Raw genomic sequence first — 13,027 nt, 5'->3', positions numbered from 1 at the left:
ATTTCTTTTCAAGGGTCTGGGAAGTTCCAAAGTCCTGCATTGCTTGCATCCACTTATTTAAAATACAGAATTAAGTTGCAATGTGCAAAGCTGACTAATAGAGCTTTGCTCAAGCAATATAACATGTAATCCTGTAATTTAAAGCCTTTCAATGCATTATTGCTCTTGTGAAATGGCTTTACAGTAAGGTAATAATACAAGGAGGGAACCAATGGGAAAATTGTAAAGTGTAGACCATTAGCGTTTGAAGTATACTTTCTAAGGAAATTTTATTTCAATGCATGCTCATAGCAACTGGGTTAAAAGAATTGCATAAAACTCATATAACATCCACGAACCATTTAAAGAAAAAGTGACATAATGTGCACAGAAGGAGCTACGATTTGTGATTCTCATAAAAGTGGTTTTGTTTTGTTCCTCCTTGGTTAGTAATGACTTGAAATTGCATCCAGTTTATCTCTATTAAGTTAGAGAGGTTAGAAGTATAGTAATTACTTATGAAGGAATTTACAGCCAGATGTCGGAAAATACATGGTCTTATTCCCATTATTTATTCACTTAGCAGAATTGTGTTCACACCCCCATGCCCAGCAACCTAGCACATCTGCCTTGAACACTCTGGCACATTTAATGGTCAGTTCTGTTACTGCACATTTAGAGGGAACCTGCTGAATAAGTTTGACATAGAGTTCTATTGCTTAATTCTTGATTACATTACCAAAAATTCTGTAAGAATACAAAAAAACTATGTTTGCCTTTCTCTCCACTTTCATTAAATTGTTTGCTGAGAAAAGGAGAATAAATTCAGCCTAGCAGAGCTTTCTCCAAAGCTAAATGATTATTTATTTTGGGAATATAACTCTATTGCTATCTCTATCTCTTTTATTTCTGCATTTGTCAAAAGTTTCTTAAGAAAAGCCTTGAAAGTCACACATAGACAGAAACTCAATGGAACACGCATTCTCAGGAAATGAACAATGCACAGAGTTGCTAAAACTTTATAGTAACCAAGATATTTATGGCAAAAGATTTCTCTGAAATACCACTTACACAATAAAATGCTAGGATAAAGCTATTTTTTGGTTACGGTACATGGCACCTAAACATTTTATTAAATTGTTAGAATTGTTTGAAAAATGTCAGCCAGCCTATGATAGAGACCATTAAATCTTGGAATAGCATATAAAAGGAGACTTTCTAAACAAAGAAAAAAAGTGTTTTATCTGGTACATAAGCTTAATCCACTTACTGAATTACTTCAGACTTCAACATCCTTAGCTTTTTTTCCCCAATCCTCTTTTTACTTAGATTTGTTAAGGTGTTTTTACACATAACGCACTCTTATATCTTAACTGTTTTGGAACATATTGGTTCCATTTATTGTACCATAAGGCAGCAAATTGAGGTAAATATTATACAAACACTTAACAAGTGGCCCACTTGCAACAACTAAGTACACAATAAGAAATATATCTTATCTATTAATTTCACTTGATCACGTGGAACTATAACTGAGGGAAGTCAACTGGTCTATTTAATGACCTGTTCCAGAAGACGATTTAAAATCAGCTTTTGTTTTCTTATAAATCCCATGTGCAACAGTCAGCTTCTCACTGTTCATTGAGCAGTAGTGACTACCTCCATCTGGCTAGACTCTGCAAACCTGGTTAAAAATGAAATGGCTTGTTAGAACAAAGGAGAGAGGAAGTGCTTTTGAGGGAGAAGAGAGGACTTTTCCCACCTTTAAGACATCAAGAAGGAAGGAAAAAGGGTGTCTCTCGGTGGAAAGATCTGGAATGGGAATTGTGAGGATAGAAGAGGACTTACATAAAGGAATTGATGAGCGTTATCTGTAGGGTCAAGAGAGTATTGAAGGGATGCCAGTCAACTTGCAGTGGGGTTGAAGGAGGTCTCCTGCCCCTAGAAGAACTGGAAAGGTGAACTTTGCAAAATCCACTGGGTAGGAACATGTGTCAGGCTCCTGAAGTTGAACATAAGCTTATTTATGCAGTGGATAAATTCAAGTTTACCTAGTTAGTTAATATATTACTGTGACAAAGTTACTGCTTGTCATGAACTGCCAAGGGTTCAGTTGGAGGAAGAAAGCATGATGACTAAGCCAAATGCTTTGTTTAATGTTCCTAATTTTAAATAATAATTTCTAGAAGGTAAAGCCAAAACCAACTAGGTAAATACAAATCACTGTACCCTCTTGAAATAAAAGAGGGAAAACTGTATTTAAATTAAGTAGAGAAAGACCTATAAGCTATAGTGCCATAGGAAAAGGAAAAGCTAGCATGTTCCTCACTGAACTTTGGAAAAACATTTCTTCCAAAAAGGAGAATGACTGAGACAAATCAGAAGAAACCTTACATGCATGTGGCATCTTTATTTCTGAAGATGCATAATTTCAACATTTACAGTTTATAAAGCACTTTCAAAACCATTAACCTTTTGAGCTGGATGAAGCAGATTTTTAACCAGATCTATCAATTTTGTTAAACTAACAAATTATTTTTGCGAATTGTTTTCCTATGTGTATTTGCATTGTCAGGTGTCTGGAAAACTTAGGAACAAAAAAGAGAAATAAGAAAATACCTGGCTGGGCGTGGTGTCTCACGCCATAATCCCAGCACTTTGGGAGGCCGAGGCGGGCAGATCACGAGGTCAGGAGATCGAGACCATCCTGGCTAACATGGTGAAACCCCGTCACACAAAAATACAAAAAATTAGCCGGGCGAGGTGGCGGGCGCCTGTAGTCCCAGCTATTCGGGAGGCTGAGGCAGGAGAATGGCGGGAACCCGGGAGGCGGAGCTTGTAGAGAGCTGAGATTGCGCCACTGCACTCCAGCCTGGGCGACAGAGCGAGACTCCGTTTCAAAAAAAAAAAAAAAAAAAAAAAAAAAAAGAAAGAAAAACAAAAAAGAAAATACCTATGTCCTCATCACCTAGAATTAAAATATGCTAACATTTTACGATATTTCTGTCTCCAGTTTTTTTTTTTTTTTTAAATGATAACCTTGTAGTATAATTTGAGGTCTAGTAATATGATGCCTCCAGCTTTTTCTTTCTTTCTTTTTTTTTTTTTTTTTTTGCTTGGGATTGCTTTGACTATTCAGGCTATTTTTGGTTCTATATGGATTTTCAACAGATGTCTTTTAAAAAGGATATGTTTTTTTTCGTACTTCTGTGAAAAGGGATGTTGGCATTTTGATAGGGATTGCACTGAATCCATAGATTGCTTTGGGCAGTATGGTCATTTTGACAATATTAATTCTTCCAATCTACGAACATGGGATGTTTTTCCATTTGTGCAATTTATGACTTTTTTAAAATCAGTGTTTGGTAGTTTTTCTTGTAAAGATCTTTCAACTCCTTGGTAAAATATATTCATAGGTCTTTTTTGTAGCTATTGTAAATGGGATTAACTTCTTGTTTTGGTGCTTGATTGAATATTTATTGTGTAGAAATGCTACTGATTTTTGTGTATTGATTTCTGTCTCAAAGTTTTAAAGAAAAAATGTTTTTTTAAAGAAAAAAGCCAAAAAAAATTAAAAAAAACAGACTCTCTGGATACTCTAGAGTTAACATTTCCTTCATATCCTTTTATGATCTGCCTATTTTTCTCATTTCACATAAGCAATCCCCATTTTGAAATTAATATGTATTATAGCCATCTACATTTCTATGATTTGATTAGGCATTTATATAACATTCGGTTTTAAAAATTTGTCATATGACATTTTCATTTTAAATCAAAATAGGTGTCACTGCAGCCGAACACTGATTTGTTCAATAATGTTTGATGAGCATTTTAGCTCAATTTTCTGGTTATGTTTAAAGATAACAAAAAATAAGCAAAAAAAGAAAGTACATAGAAAACATTAAAGAAAAGGCTGTGGGTATAGGCTCAAGATATCCTTATTTGGGCCAGAATAAATTTCAGGATACTAAATGATTAGAACAATTTTTCAGAAAGAATAAGAATCTGTACTGTGGGTCTCTTAAAATATAAATTTTATTAGTTTCTAGATATAAGTATAAAGATACGTGCTTTGATGAAAGAATGATTGGAGGTGTTCTAAGAGCTCTTTTCTTATCTTCTTATGGATAGAAGATTATTCCTGTGTCTGAGAAAATATTTTGGAATCAGAACCTGTTCAATATGGTTGTAATTGCTAAACTGACTCCACTGAGGAAAACACTTTCTGAGGAAGTACTCATTTCATCCTCTCTAGTCCTTTCAATTTTGACAACAGCACAAACAGTTGCATGATTCCAGAGAGAGAGCAGGAGAAGAAAGCCATGAGTGTATAGCGTCCTTGAAAGCCAATACATAAATGAAACAAGAGGTAGTACTCAGTTGTGTTGCATTAGATAAGAACTGAGAATTGCCATTTGAATTAGTAATGTGTAAATCATAGGTGATTGTAGTAGGGCCATTTCAGTGGAATGGGCGTGCTTGAAACCTAATACATGCGGATCTCTAAAAAAATGGATAGAGAGAAGTTGAAGGCACTAAGTTTAGACTATTATTTAAAGTAGATTCATTTCTGCAAATATGAATTTCTTTTGAATTATTAAACAAATGTTCTGTTTTAGAATTCTTCGTGAAAAGAATCTTTAGTTTATTAAAATAGGTAGGAATAACATTTTCAGTGGGAGTTTTTAAATAAGTGGAAGTGTTATTTAATGAAACCTATAGCACAAAAGCACAAAACTATTGCCTCTATAATGACTGCAAAACTTTTATGAAAGTGCTATTGATTTTTAGTAAAAAACTTTGATTTTGTAAGAAAGTAGGAGTAGTAATAGAATCATAAATAATATTAAACATTGCTACCGCATTACAGTTGAGTGGAAAATGTAAAGAACCCTCTTTTTAGCAAAGAAAACAGCTGTGTTTTTCATAAAAAGATCTTTCATAAAACTTTGTTGTTTTTACTACTGTTGATTATTTTTCTCTTAATATGGCTAGAAGTTCTTTTTTGAAAATTTGTATCAAAAATGAAAGAGTAAAAATACCTGATTATGTGAAAACTTTGAGCCAGTATTTCTATAGGTAGTGAATGGTAATTTTCCCAGGAACTACAATGGATGTTTTGGAGTGGCAAGATTTATCCACATATTACAATACAGACTTTCAATCATAGGTGATGAAAAATAAAGAACTGGTTTAAAGTATAAAACAAATGTATTTTCAGTTATTTTCATTGAATATGATTGTTATTATTGAACTTTAGACTTCTCAAGTTTGATTTACATATGTACCCCCCAATATAAATCTGATTTAGCAAATCCATCTTACCCATAATTCAATATGCAGTCATTTATATTAAATTTGGCAAACAGTAAAATTGTTGGGTTGGATGAAACTTGAGAGGTTTTTTTTTTTTTTTGGAGACAGAGTCTCATTCTGTCACCCAGTCTGGAGTGCGGTGGTGTAATCTCGGCTCACTGCAACCTCAACCTCCTGAGTTCAAGCTATTCTTGTGCCTCAGACTCCCAAGTAGCTGGGATTACAAGCATGCACCACCACACCCGGTTAATTTTTATATTTTCATTAGACGGGGTTTTGCCGTGTTGACCAGGCTGGTCTCAAACTCCTGACCACAGGTGATCCGCCCACTTCAACCTCCCAAAGTGCTGGGATTACAGGCGTGAGCCATTGCACCAAGCTGAGACTTCTAAAATAAATATTATTTTTAGAAAATGTTGCAACTCTTCCGGAAGTAGAAATTTGTTAGGAAGGATTCATAGTGATTAAATTTTTTCCCATAAGAATTTTTTTTCTTAAAAGTTTGGCTATTTATAATAGTTAATCTCAAAATATTGTTTACGGTGTTACTTTTTTCTTTTATTTTGCTCTGAGTTATATATTTATAATTTGCAGAGGAAATTTACCTCATAAGACTCAATTTTAAAAAATAAGGAAAGAACAGTAAGTTAAAAATTTTCCTTTGATGCCATTCACTGTTCCAAAAACAAGAGCTGCTCCAGAATGAAACCCAGGAGAGGCTTAGGGGTGAGATCTTTCAGGGATGGAAGGACTTAACTTGGCATCACAATGATATTGCAAATGCACTCATTTTGTTATGTTGCATATTTTCTTGGAAAAGTTGGAAGAAAAAGAATGACCTTTAAAGCTCACTCTTGGCACTGTTGGCCTTTATATGAAGTCCAATTCTACAACATCTTGTTATATGTTGTACTATTGAATTTAATGCACTGACAGGTTCTATTTCTTCTGAAATCAATCCTTACATTCTTCATGTTTGAACTACTATCAAATTACTCATGGCTCATGAGAATTCGTGTCTTCTGGCCTTTGCATATGCAGTTCCTTCTGTCACAAATGTGTGCTAACCATGATTCCCTCATCAGTCCATCTCTTGAGACTCTCTATTCATGTGTCTAACCTGGGAGTCTATGCATACTCTTCTCTGTCCCTTAGCAGTCTGCAGGTGGCATGTTCACGCATCATGGTGGTTATTTATTTTCATATTGTTTCAGGGCTAATGTGAGAGTATTACAGATATTAAACGCCATATCTTGATGATCCAGTACAATCTTGACACATAACATGCACTCAGTAAATGTCTGATTATCAAACAAACAAACAATAGAATGAGTGAATGAATGAGTAATAGATGAACCCATTAAGGGAGATATGGCACAGTAGAAATTGCCCAAAATAGAACGAAGTGAACACTTGTCCTGTTTTTACAGGGCAAATCCTTGAGCAAATGGCAATGAATATATCTGAACCTGTGTCTTCATAATCTTTTAAAGGATGGATTATATTTTCTACCAGTCTACAGAGGTTCCTTGTAGATAATACATAAGATTTTGTATTTAAAGCAAAAACTATTATACAAATATAGGATTTTTTTCAGACTCAGACACTTTTATGATATATCCATGGGGTGGGGGGAAACCCAATATATGATGGGTTAAATTTTAACAAGGAAGAAAAAATTCTGTGGAGGAAGATATCAGATTGAAATAGGAGTGAGGCCAAAATTTAATGTAGCTTCCTGAGTGCTAGACAAGGAAATTTTTACCTTAACCCAAGGATTCTAAACTCTGGCTACACATTAGAATTGCCTGAATATTTTAAAAATATTTGTATCTGAGCTTCAATTTAACTGATGTGAGGTGGGGCTCAGTCATTGACATTTTTAAAAATCTCCCCAGGTGATTCTAATATATAGTCAGAGTGAGACTCACTGCCGGGCCAGAGAAATTTAGGAAATGTTTCTTAGGAGAAAAACTGTATAATACATGAAATCTTTTAAAAAGATTAATCAGCATGAATAGATATGTGGAGAGGCTAGGGATAGGATTTGAATGATTAAAATGTCTATGGACATCACAGATGAAAATAACTGTTTTAAGGTGTATGCTCTTTTTTTTTTTTTTTTTTGTATGCCAAAAAAGCGGCTGTGGAGAGGAAAGGCCTTTGTTGCTAACAGTGAATTTGTTCAGACAAACTTAGGAACATTCAAATAATAAATATTGCAAGGGAACATTTTACAAATTACACATGAAAGTTACTTAAAAACAGGTTAAAATGGCAGTCAACATTTGTTGAATAACGCATGAAGAGAGTTGCTAGAGGAGGTAAGTTTTGAATAGGGTTAAAATTAAATTGTAAAGAGAGAACAGATACAAAATAATTTTTCATGCTAAAAGGCTTATAGTGATGGATATATGAATTTAAAGTTATGCCTTCTTCATTGCCACATAGCTGTTTATTTTAAACAAATAAAAATAAATGAGATAATTGATATCTTCAAAATGTAATGACAGTGCTTTAACATATACAAAATGATGATCTTGAAATGAAAATAGAGTGAACACAATATATTAAAATTCTAAAACACATTTGCTTTTTAAAATGTCTAACAGTAATTTTCTAACAGATTTTTCTTTGAGCTAGTAAAATTCTAAAACACATTTGCTTTTAAAAATGTCTAACAGTAATTTTCTAACAGATTTTTCTTTAAGCTAGTAAAGGTAGCATTTAATCAATGAATAGGAAACATGGCATACTAGCTTTGAAAAGAATAGTCTCTTTGCTCATAATGTCATGAAATCTATGCATATATTATAGTTTTATTTAAGAAGAAAGGTTATATATAATGATGAACCTCTTCTGGAGGCACAACAATATATTTTTATCAAAGTAGAAACCTTAAAACCTACAAAGTTATGTTTAATAAATGGTCAAACAGCAATACTTACAAATATTGCTTTCCTTGAGTCTAATTAAAGATATAGAAAAGAAGTAAGAAAACAGGAAGTGGAAAATGTCTTCTTTTCACATGAAAAACTTGTGTGAGGGATATGGAAAACTGTCATTTTAATATGTTCACAGAGAAAGGCCAAGCCATAATGTAATGTCTTATGTTCTATAATTCATATCAATTTCCAGGCAAATTATTTTAGATAACCTGTTTTTTAAAAGTGCTGTCTATTTAGTACAGAAATAAGTCAATTAGTGTTTTAAGACCCTAAACTTCTGCTTTTTCAGTTTTATCTATTTCAAATGTATCACTTAAAAGGCAGTTCATGTGGTAGATAAGGATATGGGGAATGGTTCCAGAAAGGCTAGGCAACAGCATAACTTTATGGGGGGAGGAATTATGCTTCAGTCTCCTCTTCTGTAAATGGAGGTAGTTAATAATATCTATGTCACAGGCCAATATGTGTGTAATATATATCAAACTCTTAAATAATATCTCACCCAAATAGCACCATATAAGCTTTAGCTACTGAAGTCATAAATGTAATAAATAAATATTGCCTAAAAAAAGTAAATGTAAAATTACTGAATCTTATATTTCTCTAGTTTTAGTAAAAACATTTTAACAATTTGTTTATCCGGGGACAATTAAAAAATCTTTGTGGTAAAGACTCAATCTTAATGCATGTATCTCTTGGTGTGGACCCTTGTTAGCTCAAGTGGTATTCCATTATTAGGCTCATAGCAAACAGCCATGTCTCTCAATGGACACTCTAAATGTGGAGTAGTTTGTCACAATTATTTGGTAATCTCTTTCAGTGTAACTCACACAGCAAAAGTGACAATATTCCTGTCACTCCTCAGAAATGTCCCAGCTCCGCGGGTTTCCACATTCAGGAGAATGAAGAAAGCCATTACGAGGTATGCCATATATCTATAGAGACCATGTTAGTACTGATAAATTTTCATTGTCTTCATAATTTTAAATACTCTATCTTAACTAGTATTATTTTCTCTGCCCACTTCTTCTGTGGTCACATTTTTATACTAATGCTTTTGAAAATAATTTTAAGTAAATAATTTTAGAACAAAAATCCAGGAATATATATATATATTTATTAAATATATATATATATATATAATTTTTCTGTTGAGTAAAGGTCCAACTCTTAAACATAATGTTAGTAACATGGAATGAAAAGTACTGATTTTTACCTATTAAAGAAAGTAATGAGCAACTTTCTTTCAAAGCTAGATGTTCGGGATTGATTCGTATTTATTAATTGAACTGAAAGAAAAGCACACCTATTTTGAAAGATTGATTCGATTCATCTCCCATACTCAGGAAAATGAGAAAGACATTGCTGCTTAATATGACTGGTTAAATTTGAATTTTAATGAAGCTTTTCCTTTTTTTTTTTTTTTTTACTACTTTTTATCAGTTTGATCTTTTATTTCCCTGTGTTTTTGAACTTAAAAGCCATTACTTTCTTTTTTAAAAAAAGTTAGTTCATCCACGTTAAAAGGTAGAAGATCCATAGTTTTTTTAATCTTTTTCTTTTATGTTGGAAGTGCATTTCTAGTGCCAATTGTTCCACTATGGCTGGGTATAGAAATCTATTATCTTTCATGTATTTTTTTTTCAAGTCGTGGTAAAAAACACATGACATAGAATTTACTATCTGAACTATTTTTAAGTGTAGAGTTCAGTCGCATTAACTATTTTTGCATTGTTGTGAAATGGAAGAAGAGTCCCATTTTTAAAGAATTATGTTTTAATAGTTAACGAGTATTAAAACATACGTACTGTTTCACATATTTTTTTTTCAGCTGTAACATGTAGATTGTAGAAAGAGAGGTAATATATGTGTGTGCGTGTGTGTGTGTGTGCCTGTGTGTGCGTATGTGTGTGTGCCTGTGTGTGTATTCTCTTTTCTTACAGAACGTAGGTCCCCTCTATTCCCTTAAAACCTTTTCTTAATCATTTTAGTAAAAAAAAAAAATTGTAATAATTATTGCTTTTACCATCTAAACGAATCTATTATTTTCAAAAATCCCACTGGTAATGTATATTGAAGAAACTGCTTTGATTAACAGAGACTTAATATAGAAAGCAACTTCTTTTTGGATAAAACATTAGTGGAGGTTGAAAGAGGATTGAATAATATTTTGAACAACTCTATCCCCTAATTTTCCTTCGCATATTTTTATTCTATTTATTTTACTTTGTGTGGGTCTGAATACTTAGAAATGTGTTTCTAAACTTCAGTATATATACTTTTTAATATTTTTCTTTCTTTTTTTATCCAAAACCTAAATCACTTGAACATTGAGCGAAGAACCATAGTTGTTAAGCCTTTGATTTTTTCCTCTTCACTGTGTACATTTTAACTATCTAAGACAATAAAATTGTTCCCATTAATTACCAACAATAACACAATAGTTCTAATTGGATGGCAGAGAAATTTCTTTTTTCATAAGTGAAGATTAAAATAAATAGTACAAAACCCTCCCAGGATGTTGTGAAAGTCATTAAGATCCAAGTAGATCTCAGATTTCTAAGAATTATATTTATTTTTATAACATTTTATGTTTGTGTTTATTGACTTAACCATACTCCTCAGAAACCATCTTCCTCAGAAAATCCCCTTGATTACCAAAAGTGGTGAGATGATTTATTGAAGATTTCATTATTTTTTGTAGAGAATTTAAATGAGATATAATTCAAATAATTTTCTATAAATCATACTTTTTTCTCCCTTAGATATTTTATAAGGTCCAAAGCACAAGAAGACAGTTTGTACAGGGTTTGACTAAAAGTCTAGAGAATTTGAAGAAAAAAAATGGCATCTAGAATTATGATGTTTATTTATATTATTAGACCATTTGTCAAAGAACCATGAAAATAAATCTACTATGGTTTATTTATAAACAAAGAAGGCAAAATATTTCTATAAATCTTTCATTGCATAAATTCTCACTTAACCATCTTGCTCCAGGCCCATTTTCTCTGAATGGTTTTGAACTATGTTGTCTGGAAGGCCCTACCCATCCCTGATGATCTGTGATACTAAATAATGATGATGATATTGACAACTTATACTTACTCAACAGCATAGTTTTCTACAGTTAAATATCTTTCTGTGTTAAATAGTACCTTGTACTCTGTGCTAGGGACTGTTTCAAGAAGTTTATTTGTATATTCTCCCATCATTCACATTTTATCCTTGGTTAGTTTAAACTGTTTATCATAATACATTTAATTTCTTTAACATGCATTTTTTATTAAATTCAGAGAGACAATATCTGAAATTTCTTATAAAATAAAACTTGAAGAAAAGAGATAAGTGATGTCATCTTTCAAGTTTTTTAAAAAACATTCTAAGATACAAGGTTTCTGTATATATGCTTAATATCTGTAGACCAATAATAAAATGGGTAGTTTTAGTAACCACTTTTTTAAAGGTTATTAATCTAGTGTTAATTATTCTTGAGAATTAACAATGGAAGGTGATTATAACCTACAAAATTGGCATCTGCAATGTTATTTTTCATTATATTCAATTCTGTACCAAGCCTGGTGTTCCCTAATTTTTATTTTTTCACAATGTATATTTCCCCTCCCTTTTAATCACTTTAATATAGTAAAAAGAAAGATGATTGTTCTGTTTAACACACAAGTACACAAATATTTAACTGTAGAAAACTATACTGTTAAATAGAGTCATATTCAATGTCAACGAATGCTGACTAATCTGGATGAAATTCTTAATTTTATGCTATGACACTAGATACGTAATAAAACCGAGAATGATGTGACCAGCAAGTTTTTAATTATTATTAGCTTATTATTAACCTATCACTCCTAACTTAGATATAAGAAGTATTGCTTACTTATAGAGAAATGTTATATCAGCTATTGAGAAAAATTTGTGCCAGACACTATTCTAAGCACGTCATATGCATTACAATAATTCTTCTAATCTACCACTAGAGTATAAACATGCTACAATTTTATGAACTGCTAGGGTAAAATGCTGCCAATTTAACTCTGACAAATGCTTATTTTTGATTTCTTTAACATTTGTCCTGTTTTAATATGTGCAAAAATAAGGGATTTTTTAAATATTAGAATTGTTGAAATATAGCTTATTTAATTCTGACAGCAATCCCACTAGGTAGGTATGATTATTATTCTTATTCTACAGATGGGAAAAGGACACGCTGAGAGGTGATATAATTTGCTCAAATGCACACAGACAGGAATGAGTGGGCTGGAAGATAGCCACAGCCACATGGCTTCAGAAACTGCAAAGATAACTATGCCATGATATTATCTAAGTAACAACAAACAAGCAAAAAACCTCACAGGCTATTTGATTGTCAGGGACCAGAGATTACCGATACATATTACTGAAACATAAAGTGAAGACAAGAGCCATTGAGTAGCTTGCCCTACCTCTCAGAGCTAGCTAGTGATAGCACTAGAATTAGATCTTAGAATTACTGATCCCAGAGTAATCTAAAGACTTTACCTTCAAACATAAAGTTTCCAAGCAAATGTTAAATAAAATAGTTTACACTTGAATTTCTTTCTTAAACTAGGTTTTAAAAATGGTGTGGAATTTAAACTGTCATGTTTAAGTTTTCTCTCCCTGACATACCTTTTGTCATTGGATACACAAAGCATTGCAATGATTAAAATCGAAGCACCACCATAAAAAAGTGCACATTGTTTTTATGCCATAAATGCCTATCGCCTTTAATAAGCATCTTTGAT

At 32.4% G+C, this 13,027-nt stretch overlaps 1 protein-coding gene across 9 annotated transcripts in view; it reads left to right on the top strand.

The window, feature by feature from the left end:
* The window catches only part of PCDH9 (protocadherin 9), a 956,768-nt gene that overhangs the window by 319,390 nt on the left and 624,351 nt on the right, over nucleotides 1-13,027 (top strand). For 4 of the 9 annotated variants that reach the window (XM_005585978.5, XM_005585976.5, XM_045377237.3 and 1 more), the window contains one exon: nucleotides 9,067-9,168. The exons of 3 other annotated variants lie outside the window; for them this stretch is intronic. In XM_005585978.5, the coding sequence (XP_005586035.1) occupies nucleotides 9,067-9,168 (102 nt within the window). The remainder of the gene's footprint in view (nucleotides 1-9,066; nucleotides 9,169-13,027) is intronic. 2 more of the 9 variants (XM_015439327.4, XM_015439324.4) reach the window with 1 other exon arrangement.

The sequence above is a fragment of the Macaca fascicularis genome, chromosome 17, assembly GCF_037993035.2.
Source record: "Macaca fascicularis isolate 582-1 chromosome 17, T2T-MFA8v1.1".
In the NCBI taxonomy this organism is placed as follows: domain Eukaryota; kingdom Metazoa; phylum Chordata; class Mammalia; order Primates; family Cercopithecidae; genus Macaca; species Macaca fascicularis.
The sequence above is the reverse complement of the archived record's forward strand: the minus strand, read 5'-3'. Positions and strand labels throughout refer to the sequence as shown.